This window comes from Belonocnema kinseyi, chromosome 3 (genome assembly GCF_010883055.1).
Source record: "Belonocnema kinseyi isolate 2016_QV_RU_SX_M_011 chromosome 3, B_treatae_v1, whole genome shotgun sequence".
In the NCBI taxonomy this organism is placed as follows: domain Eukaryota; kingdom Metazoa; phylum Arthropoda; class Insecta; order Hymenoptera; family Cynipidae; genus Belonocnema; species Belonocnema kinseyi.
The window spans coordinates 103,827,809-103,851,177 of NC_046659.1; the positions used below are offsets into that span (position 1 = coordinate 103,827,809).

General features: G+C 31.0%; 2 protein-coding genes across 4 annotated transcripts in view; one reads left to right on the plus strand and one right to left on the minus strand.

Moving 5' to 3' along the window:
- Window positions 1–4,129, minus strand: part of LOC117169511 — a 42,168-nt gene extending 38,039 nt beyond the window's left edge. For both annotated transcript variants that reach the window (XM_033355927.1, XM_033355928.1), the window contains exon 1: window positions 3,502–4,129. The gene's annotated coding sequence lies outside the window, so the exon portion shown is untranslated. The remainder of the gene's footprint in view (window positions 1–3,501) is intronic.
- Window positions 4,130–16,925: 12,796 nt separating this feature from the next.
- On the plus strand, window positions 16,926–21,895 carry LOC117169065 (mucin-2-like). Of its 2 annotated transcripts, XM_033355172.1 has the most exons (6): window positions 17,009–17,076; window positions 19,191–19,257; window positions 19,825–20,636; window positions 20,926–21,056; window positions 21,186–21,353; window positions 21,502–21,895. In XM_033355172.1, the coding sequence occupies exons 2-6, from the start codon at window positions 19,206–19,208 to the stop codon at window positions 21,653–21,655; spliced, it is 1,317 nt and encodes a 438-aa protein (XP_033211063.1). In that variant the 5' UTR covers window positions 17,009–17,076; window positions 19,191–19,205; the 3' UTR covers window positions 21,656–21,895. The 2 variants fall into 2 exon arrangements, with proteins under 2 accessions (XP_033211064.1, XP_033211063.1); XM_033355173.1 differs by lacking the exon at window positions 19,191–19,257 and having other exon boundaries at window positions 16,926–17,076; window positions 21,502–21,894.
- Window positions 21,896–23,369: the final 1,474 nt, after the last annotated feature.

Consider the following 23,369-nt stretch of genomic DNA (forward strand, 5'->3'; position numbering starts at 1 on the left):
GAGGGAGCTCTTCTTAATATTTTGACACCAAAATCATGTCGATACACCTTACCGACTGCGAGTAAAGCCACCCACGCTTTAACTTGACAGACTGTAAATGTGAATTCTCAACGAGAAACTTGACAGCTGATATTTCAATCAAGAATTATTTTAACCGAAATACAAAATAGTTAAATTAAACCAAAATATCCATTTTCAACAAAATAGTTCAATGCTCATCTAGAAAAGGTAATTTTTTAATTATAAATATTAATTTCATGAACAACAAAAAATTGTTACATTAGCAGCTAAAAAAGTTGATTTTCAACTAAAAGAAATTTTCAACAAATTATTTAAGTTTGCAATGATAAAAATTAAAAAAAATCATTGTTAATAATTTAAAAAAATTTCATTGTTTTATAACAATGAAATTTAACACTCAGCCAAATAGTGGAATTTTTCACTAGAAGAGTAAAGTTTTAACTAAGGTGATTAATTTATCATAAAACAAGAACAATTTTCAACAGAATACGTAAATTTTCAAGCAAATAATTTACTTTAAAAAAAATTCTTTGTTTAAAAATATAAATTTTAAAAACAAAAATTAAATAGCTATATTTGAAGTTACAAAATTATTTATACAAAGAACTAAGTCATGAATCTTAATAAAAATTTAATTTGTCAAAAAAATTCATCTGAAAACACAACCAAAAAAGTTTAATTTTCAATCAAACAGTTCAACCTTGAAACAAAAAATTACATTTCTTCTATAATAGTCGAAGTTTGGAACCAAATTGGCGAATTTTCAAACAAATAAATCGATTTTAAACCCAAAAGTGATATATATTTTTTAAAATTAAACCACTTAGTTTAAAATTCGTCTTTTTCCTCGAATCCAACTGTTTTTCATTTAAAATAAAAATATCTTTTAGTTGAAATATCAAGTATCGCATTTTTTCTTATCAAGTGATATTTCTGTGTAGTAAATTCTAATACTTGAATAAGAATTTAGCTATATTATTCTAATATTTTTTTGTTATTCTTTTTGATAGATCTTAGCATTCTCTTTTGAAATCTGCCGAAAAAACAAAAATTATGTTAATTTTTGACGGCTTTCTAAAAATGTCGAAATTAATTCTAATCCTGAAGGCCTGAGTTCTTTTTTCCCATTTTTGTGAGTTGGTAATGAAAATGAAAACTCATTTTTTTTCTCCAGGAAGGTTTCTATAATTCACCAAAAATTTCAGAAAAGGAAAATTTAAATAAAAAAATTAAAAAGAAAGGGTAAAATCATGGTTTTTTATAGTTTTGATTAACAGATAATGGTGGTACCTTTACTCTTTCCTGAATTTTTTTTATTAATTAAATCAGTTTTTTTCAGTTATTTTAACTAACTTTGAATCAGTCTAATTTCAAGTGGAAAGTTAAAAATTGGCGGAGATAACTCCGGATTAACAAAAACATATTTCTGGTCAAGTATTTCATGTTCTTTGTCAGCATAATATATCCACAATTTACAAAAATGTTAAACCTGCTACTTCACACGAAAAAAAGAACTTTTGGAAAAAAATTGAATTTCTAACCAGAAAATATGAATTTCCAGGGAACAAATAAATATAATTTTCAGCAAAATAGTTAAATTTTGAACACGAATATATTATTTTAAATAAAAATTTAAGTTTAAAAAAAATAGTGGAATTTGTAACTAAAAAAGATAAAATTTCAGCAAACCCCTTCAGTTCCTAATAAAAAAAGATGACTTTTGAAAAAAAATGTAATTTTTCAACCAAAAATTTACACTTTTTTATTCAAAAAAAAGGAAATTTCTACTAAAATGGATAAATTAACAAAATATATATATATATATATATATATATATAGTTGAATTTTCTAGCAAATAATTTCTCGCAAAACAGTTTAATTCCGGCCCAGATTATTGATCATGTATACTACGAGAACTTTTAAAAACTTTAAATTGAGCTTACTCTCCAACTAGCTAAAAAAGTTTGATTCCATGATCCGGGTGCACTGGATCGCGCACCATGTAACTTAACACGTATACTACGAGAACTTTAAATCAACTTATATTTTGCTAAATCTTAAAACGATTACCAATGTTGAGTTTACGATCGAAGTTCACTGGATCGCACACCAGGTAGCTTAGCACGTATACTAGGAGAACTTTTGGAAACTTTAAATTGTGCCTACTCTAAAAATAACGACTAATGGTAAGTCAACGATCCGGTTGCACCAAATGATGCACCAGTTAGTTTAGCACGTATTCTATAAGAACTTTAAAAGAATTTTAATGATGAAAATTTTTAAAATAACTTTCAATGGCGATTCGTCGATCAGTGAGCATCAATTCGCGTAACAAGTAGTTTAGCACGCACATTACGAGAACTTAAAAAAAACTTAGTGCACCTACTCTTAAAATAACTGACAAGGGTAATTCAACGATCTGCGTGTGCCAGATCACGTATCAAGCAGTTTAGCACGTATACTAAGACAGGTTTAAAAAAATTTATCATACCAATAGCCAAAGTAACAACCAATGGTGATTCGATGATCCGGAAGCACTGTATCATGCATTAGGGAGTTTAGAATGTTCCCTGCGAGAACTTTACAAAATTTAAATTGTTTCAACTCTTAAAATAACTGACAATGGTGAGTCGACTATTCGGATGTACCAGATCGCGCATCAGATTGTTTAGCACGTACACTACGGATAATTTTAAAAAGTATAAATTGTCCTAACTTTCGAAATAACTAGGAATAGTGATTCGTCGACCTGCACAACAGATCGCGCACCAAGTAGTTTAGCACGCATCTTAGGGGAACTTAAAAAAACGGTGGGCTAACTCTTCAAATAATTGACAATAGTGATTCAACGATCCGGGTGCACCAGATCACGCACTAGACAATTTAGTATGTATACCATGAGTAATTAAAAAAATTGTATTATGACAACAGCCGAAATAACCACCAATGTTGATTCGAGGATCTGGATGCACCGGATCATGCACAAGGTAGTTTAGCACGTATTCGACAAGAACTTTAAAAGAATTTCAATTGTGTCAACCCTAAAAATAACTACCGATGTTGATTCTTCAACCCGCGCACACCAGATCGCGTACCAAGTAGCTTAGCACGCATCTTACGAGAAATAAAAAAAAATTAGCTTGACAACTCTTAAAATAACTGAGAATGGTGATTCGACAATTCGACTGCACCAGATCATGCAACAGGCCGTTTAGAACGTTTCCTGCGAGAACTGTAAAAAATGTAAATTGTTTCAACTCTTAAAATAACTGGCAATGGTGAGTCGACTATCTGGATGTACCAGATCGCTCACCAGATAGTTTATCACGTATACTACGGGAAATTTAAAAAACTTTAAATTGTGCCAACTCTCCAAATAACTACCAATTTTCAGTCGACGATGCGGGTGCACTGAATCATGCAAGAGGTAGTTTAATACGTATACTGCGAGAACTTTAAAATAATTTTAATTGAACTTACCTCTTAAAATAATTACTAACGGTGGTCCGTCGAACTGCCCAAACCAGATCGCGCACCAAGTAGTTTAGCATGCATCTTACGAGAACTTTAAAAAAAAACGTTGTGTCCCAACTCCTAAACTAACTGTAAATGGTGATTCCACGAACCAAGTGCACCAGATCACGCACCAGACAGTTCAATACGTATACTACAAGAACTTAAAAAATTTGTATTATGCCAACCGCCAAAATAACTACCAATGTTGATTCGACGATCCGAATGCACTAGATCATGCAAAATATATTTTAGCACGTATTTTACATGAAATTTAAAAGAGTTTTAATTGCGCCAACTCTTAAAATAACTACCAATGGTGTTTCGGCCACCCGCGCACACCAGATCGCACATCAAGTAGTTAACACGCATCTTACGAGAACTTAAAAAAAACTTAGTGCGCCAACTCTTAAAATAACTGACAATGGTAACTCGACGATCCGGGTGCACCAGATTACACACCAGGCAGTTTAGCACGTATGCTACGAGAACTTAAAAAAATTGTATTACGACAACAGCCAAAATAACTACTAATGTTGATTCGACGATCAGAAAACACCGGATCATGTACTAGTTAGTTAGGAACGTATCCTGCGAGAACTTTTAAAATAACGACCAATGTTGAATCGACGATCCGAGTACACTGGATAGCGACGCAGATGGTTTAGCACGTAATTTAAGAAAACTTTAAAAATATATATAAATTGTGTTAACTGCCAAAACTCCTAGAAATGGTGATTCTACGGTCCGGTGCACCCTCGTCGTCGACACACCACCATTAGTTATTTTTGCTGTTGCTATTGGGAAAACGTAAAATTCATCAAGATTCTCGTAGAATGCGTGCTAAACGACCTGTTACGCAGTCCTGTGCTTCCAAAACGTCGACTTATCATTTGCAGTAATTTTAGGAGTTGGCATGATTAAAATTTGTTAAAAGTTTTCATAGAATATCTGTTTAACTACCTTTTGCGCGACCCTGTGCACCCGAATCCTCGACTTACCATTGGTATTTATTATGGCTGTTGGGACAATTTTAAATGTACTAAAAGTTCTCGTACATGACGTCTTGAAAGATCCGGTAAAACTTTCAGTGCACCTGGATCCTAATTTTTACCCAACACCAAAATAATTCCTAGAAAATTTAGAAATTGCGATAATGTTATATTTATTTCAGACGCAGATCATCAAAAGCTGCTGAAAGTGTACGAACATGTTCTAAAGTTCAGAGGGGCTTAACGGTGCCATTTTGATGTAATTTTTCTCGATTACACCAAAAATAACGCGTCCTAGCAAAAACTGATTCAAACCCAATTTGTGGGTATAATTTAGGCGAACATTTAAAAAAAATTATCATATTATTGCACCGTGTAGCATTAAAAAAATTACTGTTTATTTTAATTATATTTTTTACAATAAAAATAATAATTACTCGTGTTTTCAAAAAATAATTGATAACAAATTTTGTCGACTTTTCTCATACCAAATTTTATCTATTAATTTTTTTCCTATCTCGTGATAGTTTTCCAAAAATTAAAAAAAATTTTAATGCCTTTTTTACGGCTAAAAACGAAAACTGCGAATACAATACAAAATTATTCATAAATAAATTGTAGATATTTTTGAATGAACAGCTTTTGTCTGTTATTTTTATTCTTATTTCGTGATGTTTTTCAAAAAATTTAATTTTTTTATTTTAATGTTAATTTTTACGATAAAATGGACTACGTCTCCTATAAAAACTAATCTACAACAGATTCTTTGATCTGGCTCTACTAAAGAACTTTCACCCTTTCTTATTTTTCGTACAATGTGTCTTTTTCGGATAATTTAACCAAAAAAAATTCAAAGTTTTAATTTATATTTGAACAAAAATCTACATGGAAGAAATAGATAACAACAAATTTGTAGATATTTTTTGGTGAATAATTTTGGTCTAGTTATTTTATTCGTATTTTGCAAAGTGTGACTCTTAAATGGAATTTTCTGATTTTCTATAGCACTTTTCACTACTAATACGAAAAATATTTGTATAATGAAAAAATTACCACAAAAAAAATTTGTTGACCTTTTTAATATGAATAATTTTTGTCTTGACATTTTTTCATATCTCGAATAGTTTTCATGGAAAATTGAATTTTTGAATTTTTAAAAAACATTTTTGACGTATAAAACCACAACTTTTGATCAAAGATGTTCAACTTTAAAGATAAATTTCTATCCTAAAGTAAAGCATTTATATTTTAAAACTAAAATATTATTTTTTAACAATAAAAAAGGGTTTAAAAAAATAGTTAATCTTTTCACGGGAGAAATAAATTGTCAACGAAAAAAGATGAACTTTTTTCTAAGCAGATTAATATTCTACACACAAAAAAGGTGTTTTAGAGAAAACAGTATAATTTCTAAATAATAACATATTTTAAACTATTAGGATAAAAAAATTGTAAACTTTATTGAAGAAAAACTAGTGGACCTATAAAGAAAACGAGTACATAGTTAGATTCGCATCAGAAATACATTTAGGAATTTTTTAATTGACGCGAAAAAAATTTTTTAAATACTTAAATAATAAAATAGTTATAAACTATTCGAACTTTGGTATAAGCAAATCTATCAGCAGAAAAATATTTTCAGAGATGTTAGTAGATTCTGAAATATAATACTTTTGGGAGTTTTTTAATTGCTGCTAAAAAATAATTATTCAAAGTAATACAATGTTGATAATAATTTCACATGTTTTTAATTGTTTAAGGTCAAAGAATGTAACCTTACACTATACGAAAAAAGTTTGAAATTATTCAAAACATCAGTCAACTAGTAATAGTTAACAATCAATCAATTAAATATTGATTTCATCCCCTATGCGCTCATTATCTACCAAAAAGCATGTGTATATAGATTGGGATTTTTAAACTTTAATTTAAAAGAAACCATAAGTCCTATAAAAAGCTGAAAGTATCTTTCTAGTAGAGTGAGCCATATCTCTAGCAATTTTTTAATTCAGTTATAAGAATATTTCCTCAACAATTTTAGTGCTTACAGTGTTTATAATTTAAAAAGAAACTTTTGAAGACAATAATGCAACAATAATCAAATACAAATGAGAACTGATAAAGCTAATAAAACTTCATGGAATACAAGTAATTTTTGAATAAAGCAAAAACTACAATCCAACCAATGATTTTATCATCTTAAATTTTTACTACATAACGAGCATTTGCATAAAGATTTGAATTTCTGGACTTTAATTTAAAAGAAATTAATAGTTTTATTAAAAAATAAGGATATTTTTGGGTTGGTTTTAGCGAAATCTCTAAGGGGGTTTTAATCACGATTTTTTTATGAAAGTAGTTAAATCCTCAACCAAACACATGAATTTCTAAACAAGAGAGATAAGATAAGATAATCAATTTAATCTTGAACTGAATAAGATATTATTTTAAACCATAGAATGGAATCGTCATATTTTCAGTTTGATTTAAATCTTTGATAAAAAAGATGAATTATTCACAAAAAAGATTAATATGATAAAAATATTACAAATGGCAAGGTACATGGATTTCCTAACAAATAGTTAAATTTCCTGATTTTGAAGTTAAAATTTTAAAGAAAAATAAAATGGATGGATTTTTAGGAAATAGAATTATATAGTATAAGATAAGCATATGCATCACTAACAAATTTATGCGTAATAAAAAATGCGTTTTACTCGCTTCCGTCGTTGTTAAAAAGTTTCAGTACACTTTTATCTTTTTACTAAGATAAAAAAAATATAAAGAATTGATTAACTTCTTTTTTTGAAATGTTTCCAATCTTTTTCAGCGTTATTAAAAAGTTAGATTACTTTTTCACATTCTCATCAGATAAGCAATTATATTTGTGCAAATTATGACCCCCCCGCCTCCTGTTTTTGTCAGATATCCAAGTTTGGAGACTATCGGAACCCGAAAATTTAGCATTTTCGAAATTAAAAAAAACGTACGAAAATGAACATTTAAAGCTAAACAATTCAATAGACGAAGAAACCGCAGGAGGTCAAAGACTTTGATTTTTGAAAGCCTTAAAATATTTTGATACAAATCTGTTTATTTTTTAGAAGTTCATGGTCTTGTTTCTGTAGAGAGCAATTTAAAAGGAAATATTAACCAGAACTGTGATGACTTTATTATTAAGGATCTTGAAGATATTAGTCTATTTCAGAAAAGCGTAGACTCAAAAAAAGTTTTCTTGAAACAAAAGCATCTTCCTCTCGTACACACACACGCACACACATACACGCACACGCACACAATATTTTATGTTTTTAGGCAAAATGCGGTTTGTTGGATAACAGAAAAATAGTTTCAGAAATCCTGGAGTCTTTTTGACCTTAATAATTTTCATTGCAAGGCCACTTTTTTCTAAATCAGAATTTGGTTTATACATTTTCTAGATGCACTTAGTACGGAAAATTTATTTTAAAAAAGTTCTGAAGGCATCCTTGACCTTGGAAATTGCCATTCCAAAGCCAGATTCTTTTCTTTTTTTGCTACTTTGACCTTGAACTTGGTATATCGATATTGTTTGATGCTCAGAGTGCAAAAAACTAGCACTTCGTTTCGAAAAACTCAGAAATTGACCTTCAAATAGTGATTTTCAAGGTCAAGGGTGCATTTAGGATTTCTTTCACATGGGTTATGCGCTAAAATTATATATAAATTTTGGGTAAAAAAAAAATCAAATTGAAAAAAAATGTCCATGTCCTCTAAAGGTTAAAGCAGTTAAGGACTTAGGTAGAGGGCTTTAGTGATATAGTTAACTTGCTAGATTCGGAAGAGATGACCTTGGATGAATTTTTGAAATATAAACTTTCTCCTATGGTTGTAGGTCAGTTAGAGGCTGTCCTTTGGACTGAGAATGTCATAGATGTTTAGGTCCACGCCCCTATCAAGGAACCTACTCAAAGAATTTTTTCCATGATAAAATAGGCTATGTATAAGGAAGAGAATAGGACGTTAATTTAAGGGATTATAACGGAATCGCATAAATGCTCAGTAGGGTGGTTCTTATTTTTTGATTTCATATTCTTCTTGGTCTCACCCCCCTATTTCATTTGAAAGGCTCAAAATCTCGTATTTTCGATACTTTTCGTCCAAAGATCTTCAAATATTTTGCTTAAATTTGTAATTCATATATCTATTTGAAAATAGTATTAAGGCGCCATTTCAATTTTAGTAACAATTTTGACATCTACTTCCAACCATACATGTTGTATCAATAGAATTGAGTTTTCTTCAAAACTTAAAGATCTTTGGAAGGGCAGCGTAGAAAATACGAGTTTTTGAGTTCTTTCAAAGGCGCCATTTTGAGTTTTTTTTTAAACATTAACTTTGCTGCATCACAAACTATGTTTATTTATATTAATTTAGCCTTTTAACTGATACCCGAAAAGTTGTCACGGAGAAACAAAGAAATAATGAGTTTAAAAACAAAAATTTAGGCGGCCATATTTACTTTTTTTAAATTTTGAATTTTAATTGTCATCACATGCTTTATAATGAACAAATCTCCCTCTTGTAGGAATTCAAAGAGATATTGTTAATAATTATGGAAATTGTAATGTTGGTTCAAATTTAGGAATCCTCCGTTTTGTAGATTTTGATAAAAAAATTTCCTGTGGGTATATTTTTTTAACATAGTCTAAAGATCATAATTGCAGGGAGCCAAAGGATTCCGACGAAATGTTATAAAAAAAATTAACTGCATTTGAAATTTTACGGTACTTTTTCCCATGTTAATTGAAAGAGAAACTTTGAGTGTTTTGGTCAATTTGTTAATGTTAACCAATTTCGCTCAAATTTGGTGGAGATCATTTTTTTGGCCTTTCAAATGAAATAGGGGGGTGAGCTATTTCATTTGAAATAGCAAAAACTCGTATTTTCTACGCTGCCCTTCCAAAGATCTTTAAGTTTTGAAGAAAACTCAATTCTATTGATACAACATGTATGGTTGGAAATAGATGTCAAAATTGTTACTAAAATTGAAATGGCGCCTTAATACTATTTTCAAATAGATACATGAATTACAAATTTAAACAAAATATTTGAAGATCTTTGGACGAAAAGTATCGAAAATACGAGATTTTGAGTATTTAATAAGGCATCATTTTAAATTTATCAAAATTTTTACTTTCATATATTACGAAATATTTTTTTACAATAATGTAGCATTTTAATTGACCCCTGAAAAGTTTTCACGGAGAAACAAAGAAATAATGAGTTTGAAGAACAAAATTTGGGCGGTAACCTTTCATTTTTTTTTAATTTGTAATTTTAATTGTTATCACGTGCTTTCTAATAAATAAATTTCCCTCTTGTAAGAGTTGGACGAGGTTTTATTATTCATTGCAGAAATGATCATTTTTGTTCAAATTTAGGGATCCGCCATTTTATAAATTTTAAAGAAAAAAAATTTCGTGTAGATATATTTTTTCAACATAGTCTAAAGATCATAATTGTACCAAACCAAAGGATTCCGATGAAACATAAAAAAATTAACTGCATTTCAAATTTGACGTTACTTTTCCCCATGTATATTGCATAAACTTTTAAAATTTTAAATTAATTTAATTTAACTCGAAATTTAAATACGAAATTGTTCGAATTCAAAATGATGCCATTCACAAGGTGGCCGCTGAGCTGGGAAATCTGAAAAACCGGGAAGTAACCGGTAATTTTATGAGATCCGGAAAAAACCGGGAAATAACAGTGAATTGATTTTTTGACCGGAAATTTCACATAGGTTTAGAAAAAATCTATTCAACTTCTATTTCAACCGCCTCTTAAATAATTATTTAATGATATTCCATTTTAGATTTTAATTTTTTCAACTTAATTTTTTAGTTTAAAGAATTTCAAAATGCTTTTTTAAATACTAAAACAATTATAAATTAAAAAAGTTTAGTATAGAAGATTTTTGATAATAAACCTTTTTAGGTAATGAATTGTAAATATAAATTAATTAATTATTTTAAAAATTGAATAGTATTTAAAAATTTGAAAAGTGAATAGTAATTGATATAACAAAAAGATTTGTAATCAGCTCACAATTTTATAATTTATAAATTATAACGAGAGGATTATATTGTTTCAGTTGACAAGTCTTATTACTTAAACAGATGTAAGCGCCCGATTAAAACTGTATAGACTATATTGTATTTCAAAATAACTGCAAAATAATATATTCATAATCCAAGGCTTTGATTAGGTTTCAAATATTATTTCAGTCTAAAATACCCCACTCTTAATCGATTCAATTTTTAATTTTTTAATTAAAAGAAGGGACAATAACATAATATTTAGAAATATCTGACTGCCACCCTGCGTTCAGTCTTAAGGATGTACACTACGTACTATACAAGCAATCTCAAAAGTCGCCAATGTTTAAAATGATTTATAAGATACTTCTAAATATACATTAGTGAAAATAATTAAGGTTAAAATTGTTTATTTAACATTAGTTATTCGGAGTTTCAGATTTTTTCTCTCTTTAGGGCAAGGTTACAATACCTATTTATCCCTAATTATCAAGGGCTCATTCTAATTCTTCAGTCTTTTTTTACAATTCTATTTGGATAGTGTTGATTGATATTTAAACTACCAATGTTTATTATTATATTGACTGAATGATTTTTAAATTAACTTTTTCAATAAAATACACACAAATGGAAATTCAGAGAGTCTTTCGAAGAATAAAATGAGACCTTGATCATTTGGTTTAAATAATAATTGTAATTTTTCCCTAAAGAGAAAGGAAAAACTAAACCTCTGAATAACTGCTGTTAGATAAAGAATTTACACCTAAATTATGTTTTTTCTGAAGTGTACTTGGAAGTCTCCATCAATATTAACAGAAATTAATAATAGGTCTATTTTGGTTGATTTTACAAACGGTTTCAAAAATAGACGACTTTTGAGATTGATTGTATGTAGTGTACATCCTTAAGGATTCTCCTGTCAAGTTTTAGCGTTTAATTGATGCATTATCACACCCGAAATGAGACTGAATGTATCTACCTACCAAGACGATATAATTATCGTTACGGAAACCTTTCGGGAATACTTAAGTCGGATCTTGAGTGTCTTAGACGGAATTAACTATTCTGCTCTAACTATTAAGCCCGACAAAAGTCAATTTTTTTGCTCAGGGGTTGAGTGTCTTGTATTCATAGTTATTAGGACGACCTCAAGGCGGACATTGAGAAGGTAGCACCATAGTTGTTGATCAACATTATTTAAGTTAAAAATTAAATGACACAGTGGAGAAGAAGGGACTGAAGTCTTTGATTTTCTAAAGGAGGTTCTATCTAGTAAACCTATACTTACATGTCCAAACATCCGTGACTTACAGGAAAATACTCCTAATCTACAGAGCGATGAGAGTGTGTCAAGTCTTGGTGTTGTACTCACTTAGGGGCAAGGAGATGAAGAACAAATTACCGCTTACGCGAGCAGGACGTTCGCCGTAGCAAAAGGAAACTACAAGCTCACCGAACGTGATCGTTTGGCGGTAGTTTCAGGGATTCGACCAATTAGAGAGTATTGAGAAGGGTTTTATTTTTAAGTTATGACGAATCACAGTAGTCTCAAATAATTGAACAGTTTGCCCAATCCTACCAACTATCTCTCACGTTCGGATTTAGAGTGGCAAAGTTACGAATTCAAGATAACTCATAGAATATATGTGAAACGGAAGATTCCTGGTGCTTGGGTCGATTACAGGCAGAACAAGAAAAGCCCAATCTATTCCCATACTGAAAAATAGAAAACAGTATCCTCTATAAACATAAACCTAACTAAGTAACTGATACCTGCTGGCATTATCGGTCAACCCATAGCCGAAAAAGCCTGGAGAGTGGTAGCAAGCGACACAATGGGGCCTTTTCATAAGCGTAAAACCGGTAATCAATATATTTTGGTTTTTCATGAACTCTTCAACGAATTGATTGAGTGCTTTTTAATTCGATCAACGAATGGGTCTATCACCCTCACGCTAATCCGAATAAGAGAGTTAACAGGGTCTTTAAGAGAATTATCGTGTACTTTCTCAGAGGAAAACATAACGACTGGGATCTGTACAATGGATTTTGTCTCTGCTTTTGGCGACTCAGAACACTCTCCCTTTTAAGCATCCAACAGAATTCTGCCATTATGTTCGTATTCCATCCACCTTCGTTACGTCTTTCGATTCCCTTGTTATCTCGATGGAAGCGTTCTCCTTGTTTCTCACTATATCTTCCAGGATTTTGTGGAAATTTTTCCAGATGGCAATCAAGAATAAGTCACTTGTAACTCATGCAGCTATCCATTTTTTTGTAGTTTTTAAGCAAGTCAGACACAAATCCCTTGCAGTTGTCACTCTTGTGTTTGCCTTAGAATTTCTCAAATACATTCTTGAAGCTCAGCCACGCATCTCGTTCCTTGGCATTCATTGTAGTATTAAACGATTCATCTCTCAACATCTTATGAATTTCAGGTCCGCCTCAACCAAAGGTTTTTTTTTATAACATATTTTGATCCAGTTTGTATACGTTCTCGAGCTGGTCAATCTTTCTTAGCGTAATTATTCTTGTGATCCCTGCTAAATTACAAGCAAAGAAGGCATGGGTGTTTCGTGAAACCAGATTGCCGACCTGATATCATTGTCAAGATCTTGAGATCGCCGAAAATCTGCAATTTTTGTTTTCCCTATTTAATCTTATCCAAAATGTCTGTAAAGTATTTCCGGAATGACTCATCTCTATTCCGATAAAATGAAACCTGTGTTCCTTTAGATAGGATATTTCTTTCTTCCAGTCTAGAAGCTAAAAATTCAGCCCATCTATCGGCAACCTTAGTTCTCTAATTAAATAATTCAGTTTCTTCTTGATTGAATGACCGGCCTCTTATCTTTTCTCTTCTCATTAACATATTCTTTCTGATCAGTGTCATCGAAACTTTTGCTGTTCTCTTCATTGATATCCTTATAAATTGCTGCATCAATCTCCACATCAGCCACAAATACATCAAGCGATGCTCCATGATCTTTTTTATTACTTCTTTCAGACATAGAAGCTATGGATACGCTGGAAACTATTGCGTATCAAATTTTTTGCAAATTATTGGAGTTGAATCCTATTGCGTCAGTCAAATAAAAATAACAATCGTCTTTGTTCTTGGGCTCCGCCAAACAGTTGGTGTAACAAACCTCATTTTAGCAGCATGCTTATTATGTCGGTTCAACACTGACCTGCAAGCAAATCAGATCATTTTGAGCAAGCAAAAATAGTTTTCTTGGATCAAGTAACACCAGAGGCAATGCTGACATGTTTGACGCAGGTTTTAAGTGAAGTTTTGAAAAATTTTCTTCGTCTTAAATGTGTCAAAAACTCACACGAGAAGGCTACCATTCCAATCGCGGGTGAATCCGCCGACCTAGGGGTGAATACCCCCATACCTCCCTAGAACTAAGCATGGGGCCTTTCCGACTTTATCGAGGACAAAGTTAACTCGTCGATGGATATACTCCGGCTTCATCTTCACACCCTAACGTCCACCTGCAGGGCAGCGTGCCTTCGCTGCTTTCGTTACCACAGAGAATTGGAGAGTGGATCATTCCACAAATCTTCCTTAAAAGCAGTGTCACTATTTCCAATGTTCTTTAAGGTAGCAAAATTTCAAATTGCAGAAAAAAATGGTAGATCTTTTTACTATTTCAAATTTAAAAAGTAGTACTGTTGGTAGTAGTAGTAATGGTAGTAGTATTAGTAGTGGTTTTTGTTCAATAATTGTGGAACTACCACGAAAGAATTCAATTCCATAAATATTGCAAAAAAAATTGGACTATAAGCATACTATGGCGTCAGGGATGCCTAAGAGGGGTTTAAAAATTGCAATGAAGTAGATCTTGATTCATGACTTCAGTCACGTAACTCTCATGATTTCGGCGTTTTGAGGTTATGATGTAATTAAATTTTGGGGTTATTGAACTACTTGCCCATGACTATGTCGTGCAAGAAAAACTCTCTAAATTGTTCTGTTTTCACAAACAAAATTTTTCTTTTGAATCTAGTAACGGGATTTTGCGGTTATGTGGTCTTATTTTTACGAGGTAAGGTGATTATAAGGCAATAAGGTTATAGGGTCACCAGATTAACGCTAGAAGGGTGGAAATGCTATAGGGCAAATTATTTTTGCGGTTTCAGTGGTTTATTGGGTGTTTTTGAGGTTATGATGTAATTAAATTTTGGGGTTATTGAACTACTTGCCCATGTCTATGTCGTGCAAGAAAAACTCTCTAAATTGTTCTGTTTTCACAAACAAAATTTTTCTTTTGAATCTAGTTACGGGATTTTGCGGTTATGTGGTCTTATTATTACGAGGTAAGGTGATTATAAGGCAATAAGGTTATAGGGTCACCAGATTAACTCTAGAAGGGTGGAAATGCTATAGGGCAAATTATTTTTGCGGTTTCAGTGATTTATTGGGTGTTTTTGAGGTTATATCAAAATCCTGACCTGTGAGAGTTAAAGGCGTTGAATATTTTGTTTAAGCAGAAAATATATATAGTAATATCACTTTGACATCTAAGATTCAGAAGAAAGAATAATTTTTTATTTTTAAGAAATTATATCAATTTGAAAATAATGAAAACACACTAGTTTGAATTCTGAAAAAACTTCTACCAGATCACTAGTCCGTCACCGTAGCCTGCGATTATCTTATTTCAGATATTCTCTCATGTTTATCGACTGGTGCTTATTCATATCTGATCGTTAATCAATTTTTTTTTAAACGCTTATTTGAACGTTACTTGTTCCGACCATGAAGAATAACATTTCACAAAAAATTAAATATTGAAAAAAAAACCGGAACAAGATACGAAAACATTTTCTTTTTCATTTTTATTTTTTTGTAACTTTCTCAGAATTTCCTCTAGCTCAAATTCGCTACTAAGCATTTTGCATAATTTTCTTTCCTACAACTTTATTCCCGACACCACGTACGTAGCTTTAATCAGAAAAGAAGTATTTTAAGAAAATTCAACTTGAGTCATTTGCTCTGAAAAATAGGTCAAAAGTGGTCAGTTTTGGGGGGCCATAACTTATGACCTATTGTTGCTAGGTCATTGTTTTTTGTTACAATTACTCGAAATTGAATCTAATTTACTTCGAAAATTTTTTGGGGAAATAAGCAGGTTCCAAAGTTGAGGTACAAACTTTAAAATTTTATTTTTTCCTCCTTTTCGAAAAAAATCCGGGTTCTTTAAAAAGTTATAACTTGGCACCTATTGCAGATGGATGGTTCTTTTTTTGTGACTTGCTTAGAATTCCTTCTAGTTCAGTTTTTCTTCTAAGCATTTTGCTCTGAAATCTAATAGTGTGGGTCAGCCTACGTAATAACATTTTTTGGAACTTTTTTCCAAAATATTTACTGAACGCGCCATAGTCATTGTTATTAAACTTGGAGTTTTTATCCGGACACTTTTGGCACAAATAAAAAATTTCAGTACACATTTATATAATTTTTATTCATTTGAAAAGTACAACAAATGTACGATTTATTATTTTAAAAAATCCGAATTTTTCACCAAGCCGTGAGTTGTATCATTTTCAAACTTGCTGCGAAACAATACTTAAATTTGTCTATACAATAAATAAATAACAACATAATATTAATAAATATGTATTTATTAATAAAAATATAAATAAATACAATAAATTGGTCGTGAATTTGATAATTCTCAAAACTTTCTGCAACAGAATACATCATTTTTTCTATAAAATTTTAATGAACAATAAAACTGTTTACTTATAAAAAATGTATCCGTAATAAAAAAAATGTCGTGAGTTTGATAATTTATAAATTTGCTGCGACAGAATACTTAATTTTTTCTCTATATCTTTTATGTACAACAAAACTATTCATTTTGGAAAAATCTACGCAAATTAAAACAATGTCGTAAGTTTGATAATTTTTAAACTTTCCGCCATAGAATACTTCCTTTTTTCAATAAAATTTTAATGCACAATAAAACGGTTTACTTCTTAAAAATATATGCGTAATAAAAAGAATCTGAAAAAATGTATGAATTTTTGCAAATATTTCTAATCTGTCTATAAGTCGTGAGTTTGATAATCTTCGAACTCGCTGCGACGGAATACTTTACTTTTTTTATAAACTTTCAATACACGATAAAAATCTTTACTTCTAAGAAATCGATGCGTAATAAAAAAAAATGTGCAAAAATTTAGGAATTTGTTTTTAAACAATTCGCAATCTCTTTTGATTATTTCTATAACTTCTGCGAAGAAATTATTTGCACTGTAGCAATAAGGCTTAATGTGCAATAAAATTGTTTACTACTAAAAAAGTTATCAATAATAGCAAACATTTTCAAATCTATTCGAACGCTATTACATTTTTTTAGTATCATTTTTATTATTTTTGCACTATATAAGACGCATTTTCTTCAGTTTCTATTCATAAGCAGCAAGTGGAAGAAGAATATTTCAAAATCTATCAGGTGCGTTTTCTCTAAATATTTAAAATTACATTAAGTATATTAATAATATTAAATAGCGAACTCTATACAATACTGATCTTTTTTGCAGAAACTTACATTTGTGTATACAAATTTTTAATATCTAATAATCAGTGTCCTTGACCGACCTGAGTTTTAGCGATTTTCTTCATTTGTATTGGTAAATATACCATCCGTATGAAAATAACCCCATTTGACCCTATTACAAGTCGGGCACTAATCGAGGGCTAGTCGGGTTATTAATTTTGACAAAGTGCCCAGTATGGGACTAATCGGGAACTGGTTGGGATTTTTGTTGTCAAAATTTCAGTCGGAACCTGGTCGGTGGTTAGTCAAGGGCTAGTTGGGCCTTTTTGTTCACTAATTTCCGTGATCAAAATAAAGGATTTTTTTAACAAAAATAAGAAATTTTAATTTTTGGTAAAAACAAAAATAAATTTTTGAACAAGAAGGATTCGTATTTTACCAAATAGACGAATTTTTAACCAAACAGTGTTTTTTCTCATATAAGAAATTTATTGATCGATTTTGGATGAACAAATTTTGTCTTTTATTTTTTTTAGTTTTATATTATTTTTTATATTTTGAATGTTTCTTTTTGCCATATGTCTATAAATTCTCTATAAATTGGATTTTTTTATTCATAATTTTTTTTTACGAAGAAAACCACGCATCCTATAAAAAATGATTGATAACAAATTTGTAGCTCTTTTTAAGTAAATACTTCTTGCGATAAAAATTCAAACTTTCAAAAAAATTCGTAAAGTCTTCATGGTAATCTTATAGGGCCTTTAAAAAACAATGTCTTTTTTTTCTTGAATCTTTATTTTCTTGACTCTTTATTTATTTAGTCTTGCATAGTTAATTATTTTGAAGATCTGCTTTGTACTTAGTTTTTTTATGATATCGTCATTACATATTTTCGGCTTTATTATTTATATATTTGAAAATTTTTTTTTTCTAATTATAACTATTTAATCAGGAAAATTTGAAAAATATGTGCTCATTTAGTTACCGTTATACGGCTTCTGTGCATAATAAAACTGGCTGAAATGTGAGACTTACTGATGTCAAATTTTATTATTTAACCAATGCCAGGCGTATTTAACAGAAATAAAATTTGTATTTGCCATGATGAAAATTAAACTTACTGTTAAGTATAAATCAAAAGTTGTGTTTTTGCAAAAAGTGTATAATTATTTTTATTTTTAATATTGTGTTAGAGTTTATATTAAAAATGCGATCTAACTTTCACATTCAGACCTGATCCGTTTCCGGTGGCTCAAGATACATAGAAATTAGCTACTTAAGTCCGTCACTTACAATTTTTTTTGGTGACAATGTGTTAATTTTGAAACACAACGCATACTCAAAATAATCAATTTTAAAGAAAAATTACAAAAGTTACATTTTCAATAAGAAGAAATTGATTTTAGAAAAAGGAATATTTAACAAAATAATATGAATATTTAATCTAAAGTATTAAATCTTGAACCAGAAAAAAATAAATTTTGAAACAAAATAGATCAATTTTAAACAAAATAGATGAACTTTAAAAAAAATGGTTAAAATTTGAATAAAACAGATGTACTTACTACCAAGAAGAATTAAAGCTCCATAAAAAAGATTTCAACAGACAAGAAAATTAATTTTTATACAAGGAAATCAATTTTCAACAAAAAATATCAATATTTTACCAAAAACGTTAATTATTGACAAATTACATGAATTAGTAATCAGAATTTTAATTTTTTTAAGGATTTTTAACCTTATAGTTTAATTTTCAAGCAAAGAAATAAAATTTTAACCCAAAAGTTGAATTAGTCGCCAAATAACGAAAAAAAATTGGAAATTTATTATCGAATTATTTTTGTAGACTATAATACCAAAGTTACGATTATCCATATTGGGAAAAGTAGTAAAATTTGGGACGTGTCTTTTTTTACATGTAACTTTTTCCATGATAATATTTTTGGTCTTTTATTACCAGGTTTAAAAATTCTATTAAATAAACTGCTTTCTTTAACAATACAATTATTATTAATCTGCAACAACGCTACAGTGAACCTTTTAATAAATTTTTATTTTGTCAATAGGGGTTTTACATAAAAATGAGTGACTTTTTTGGTGGGCTTAATCAAACCCGTGAAATAAGTGTAAAAAGTAAGTACAAATGAATGATAAAAACTGCCTTGAGGCGAAATGATTTTCATAAAGCAATGTTCAATCAACAAACGTCATTCACTTTTATCCATTTTTGGAAATCTCTCCATTTAATTGATTTACGCGTCTGTCAAACATAAAGTAATAGATGGATCTAGTTGAAGCTTGAAACTTCTTTCTCCAAAATATGCCACTAACTAAAACTAACCTCGATACGTACTTTTAGTGTGATGACTATCATTTTGCACGGACTTTTCGTGTGCATTTCCCCTACAATGTTTAAACTCTCATCGTTTCGTATAATAACTACTGCTATGCAGAATGTTAACTTAACTGCTTTAAATAGTAAGATTGACTTAATGCATACGAAAAGCCCGACTACTAGTTTCTATAGTAGATTCAACCACCCACTTTTTCCGTGAGTCCTATTTCAGTTTTTTGTGTGTAGAGTATTAGTTTGTAATACATTTATATTATTGACACATAAGGGCGAGAATAAATTTCAATGGAAAATTGAATCATTAATTTATTATATATTTTTGCTCGTTTATTTCTAATCCTATTCAGGTGAAAAAATGATTCAAGTGGGACTCCTGGTTCTCCTCTGCGCTGGAGCTTTAGCCCAACCAGCGTCGACGCCTCAGACTATGCCTCCGTCTGCACCTGCGCCTATGGCTACACCTACGCCTACGGCTGCACCTACGCCTACGGCTACACCTACGCCTACACCTACACCTACGCCTACACCTACACCCAGGCTTACGGCTGCACCTACGTCTACGCCTACGTCTACGTCTACGGCTACACCCAGGCCTACAGCTACACCTACGCCTACGCTTACACCTACGCCTACGGCTACACCCAGGCCTACAGCTACACCTACGCCTACGCTTACACCTACGCCTACGGCTACACCCAGGCCTACGGCTACACCTACGCCTACACCTACGCCTACGGCTACACCCAGGCCTACAGCTACACCTACGCCTACGCTTACACCTACGCCTACGGCTACACCCAGGCCTACGGCCACACCTACGCCTACACCTACGCCTACGGCTACACCTACGTCTACGGCAACACCCAGCCCTACGGCTACACCTACGCCTACGCTTACGCCTACGGCTACACCTACGCCTATGGCTACACCTAGGCCTACGGGTACACCTAGGCCTACGGCTACACCTACGTCTGCGTCTATGGCTACGGCTACTCCTACAACTATGCCTACGTCTACATCTACGCCTACGGCTACCCCTACCACTATGCCTACTTCTACGTCTACCCCTACGTCTGCGTCGACCTCTGTGCCTGGGCCTACTACTATGGAAACATCTTGCGAAAATGCCACACCAATGCAGGGCTTTAATCTAACAGCAGTAAATGTTTATTAATATTAAGAAGAATTTGACAGAAATGATTTTATCTTAAAGATAATTTAAAACCGATATCTAACTTTTTAATGGCCCTTGCAATATTCTAAAGATGATTGACTAAGGAAAGGAAATTCTCTATTTGATGATATTCTCGCCATCATAATGAATATTCCGTCTACTCAAAATTTAAATCGAATATGTATACCTAATTTCTATCTTTAAGACAAATCAGTTTTTTTCAAAGCGATTTCACAAATTTTTTATTTCTACATAATATAATTTTTCTACGTAGTATCTAGGAAAATGGTACAACGTTGCGAAATATGCTTATCCTGTTAATTTCTTAACACAATGCATAAGTCAAACCTGGTATGTGGACGATGAGGGTTCGATTAAACTTGAAGTCGACCTGCTAGACGTGATGTAAGTGAACTCATATTTTGTAAATTAAATAGAGAAAGTAGCACGTTAGTTTAAATGAAATAGGGTTTTAATTAAAATAAACTACCCTTATTATTTGATAAATAGTTCATCATTTTTTATTAATTTCAGAAAATACGGTGAAGTAACACTTAGTGGCTCAGCGACATTCGTTTATGACGATGCAGCAATATTTGATTCAGAATATGAAGGTACACAATATGACCGACAAGTGATATTATTCACGAACTATGATTATGTTTCCGTCCTGCTCACTTGTGCTGATATGTCAGTTGGCAGGTAAGATATGGACCAAATATTACTTATATAGAATAATGGGTAATATCAGGAAGCAGTCATAGATAATTCAAATTTAATTGTTTCTTCTTCTTCCGCCAATAAGGTATTTATAGACCACAGCCAGCTAAATGTATTAATATTTTTTCAGGCTAAATAACGTTTGGATTATGGCAAGAGAAAAAGTGCTACTAGACTGGGTTTATGCCGAAGTTATAACTATTCTTGAAGATAATCAGCTGAGAACAGATATACTAAATATAGAAAATTGGGATTATTGTAAAGCTGAGGGCATGACCTGCTAATACATTTTTCATGAAAACCTCGCCGTTATTAAATTTTGAATTAACAAAGAATTCATAAAAATGATCTGTTGCAACTTTTTAAATCGATAATCAAATTAAAATTCAATATTGTAATTTTTAAAACAGGTACTCGTATGTTTCTAGTAATGGAACATATGGCAGTTTTTCAATTTGCTACTAACTCATATGAGTAATTACATGTAATATCTTTACTGAAAAATAAATATTCTGTTTTAATCCTACCCTTTTGTGTATTATTTGCCCCTCCAACTCTGCGCTTTCCATCAATTTTCCAAAATGAAAGAAATCGTTTTTTATTCAAATTTCTACCAGTCAAACGGTAGAGCAAGCAGGGCACAACTCTTATAATGTGAAATGGTCTTAATTAGACATCAGGCAGAAATATTCAGAAGATCGAGGAGCCATAAAAGTGAGAACTTTTTGAGTTATGGAGTCAACAAAGCGTAAAATTACAAAATGGTCAAACATATGCATAAAAAGAACGATGACATACAACGTTTCAAGCGTTTTTATTAAAAGGATTCAGGGAAAGATTACTAATCTTCATCGTACTTGCGAGTTTGTGAATTTTTTAAAATGCTGCTTCAAAGTTCGAAATACATTTTCAATAAAATTTAATTAAACAAAAATACTATATGGATATATGGTTTTGTGGAAGATTATTATGATTTAGATCGATTTTGAAAGCAGTCAAAATCCATGCTCCATATAGGGCCAAACAATTTTTTTATGGATTTAAACAAGCATTTGTTTGATTCAAATAAAAGATTTTCTTTAAATACAGGTTTGCTTAACTGAATCAAATTTTATTTAAATAAAACAAATTCTAGCTTTGATATAAAGTCAAACAAATGTTTATTTGCTGTAAAAAACATTGTTCTGAGTAAGATTCATTTGCTTTACATTAAAAACAACATCATGAAGTTATTAAATTTAAAAAGAGAACACCAAAAATAAGTAATACTATAAAGAACGTGATCTTTAGTTTTTACATGGGAATGATTTCAATAACATATTTCACAATAAAACGATATACAGCTATAAAATGTATGCTTACAAATCAAAAGATTTTGATTATCTTTTACGGAGTTAGCCAAACGTTTCGGTTGGCCTCGGAAGCCTTCAGTTAATCATTTCTTGAAAATTGCTAGGTTGTAGTTCGCTAGATTTTTCTTATGAAATTTAGTATGCAATGAAACTGTACCCTCAAAGATTGTATCCATACTAAAAAAATGGTTTTACTTTCTTCAGGCATTTTTGAAATTCTTCTACACACTATTTTTCACTTTACTAAGATTCAAAAATACAAATAATTAATGACTTTTTGTCCTTTTCTTAAAATCCCTCACTTCTATACCTAAGTAGTTCATTTTCTCTAATTTTCCGATAAAATTGGGTACACAATAAACAACATACCTCTAAAAAAATTGTTAATTTTTGTTATTTCGCGAAACTTCAAAAATCTAAACAATTTATGAATTTTTTATTGAAAAATTTCCGGTCACTACCGACTTAGAGAGTTTCGGAATTCAGTTAAAAATAACCGTATTAATTAAAAATTTGTCATAAGGATAACCGCAGGATTTCGCCAGGAGCGGGTGCTAATCTAAAAAATTGCACCCGCTTCCAGCGAAATCGCGGTAAAATTTCAGCCACAACCACGTCTCACAACCGTGAGATAGGTGGTTACAGT

Coding starts and splice junctions, on each gene's coding strand:
- LOC117169065 (XM_033355172.1), top strand. CDS start 19,206: ATGAGTGACTTTTTTGGTGGGCTTAATCAAACCCGTGAAATAAGTGTA. Junction 19,258..19,824: donor CCGTGAAATAAGTGTAAAAA/GTAAGTACAAAT, acceptor AATCCTATTCAG/GTGAAAAAATGATTCAAGTG. Junction 20,637..20,925: donor AGGGCTTTAATCTAACAGCA/GTAAATGTTTAT, acceptor TTTTCTACGTAG/TATCTAGGAAAATGGTACAA.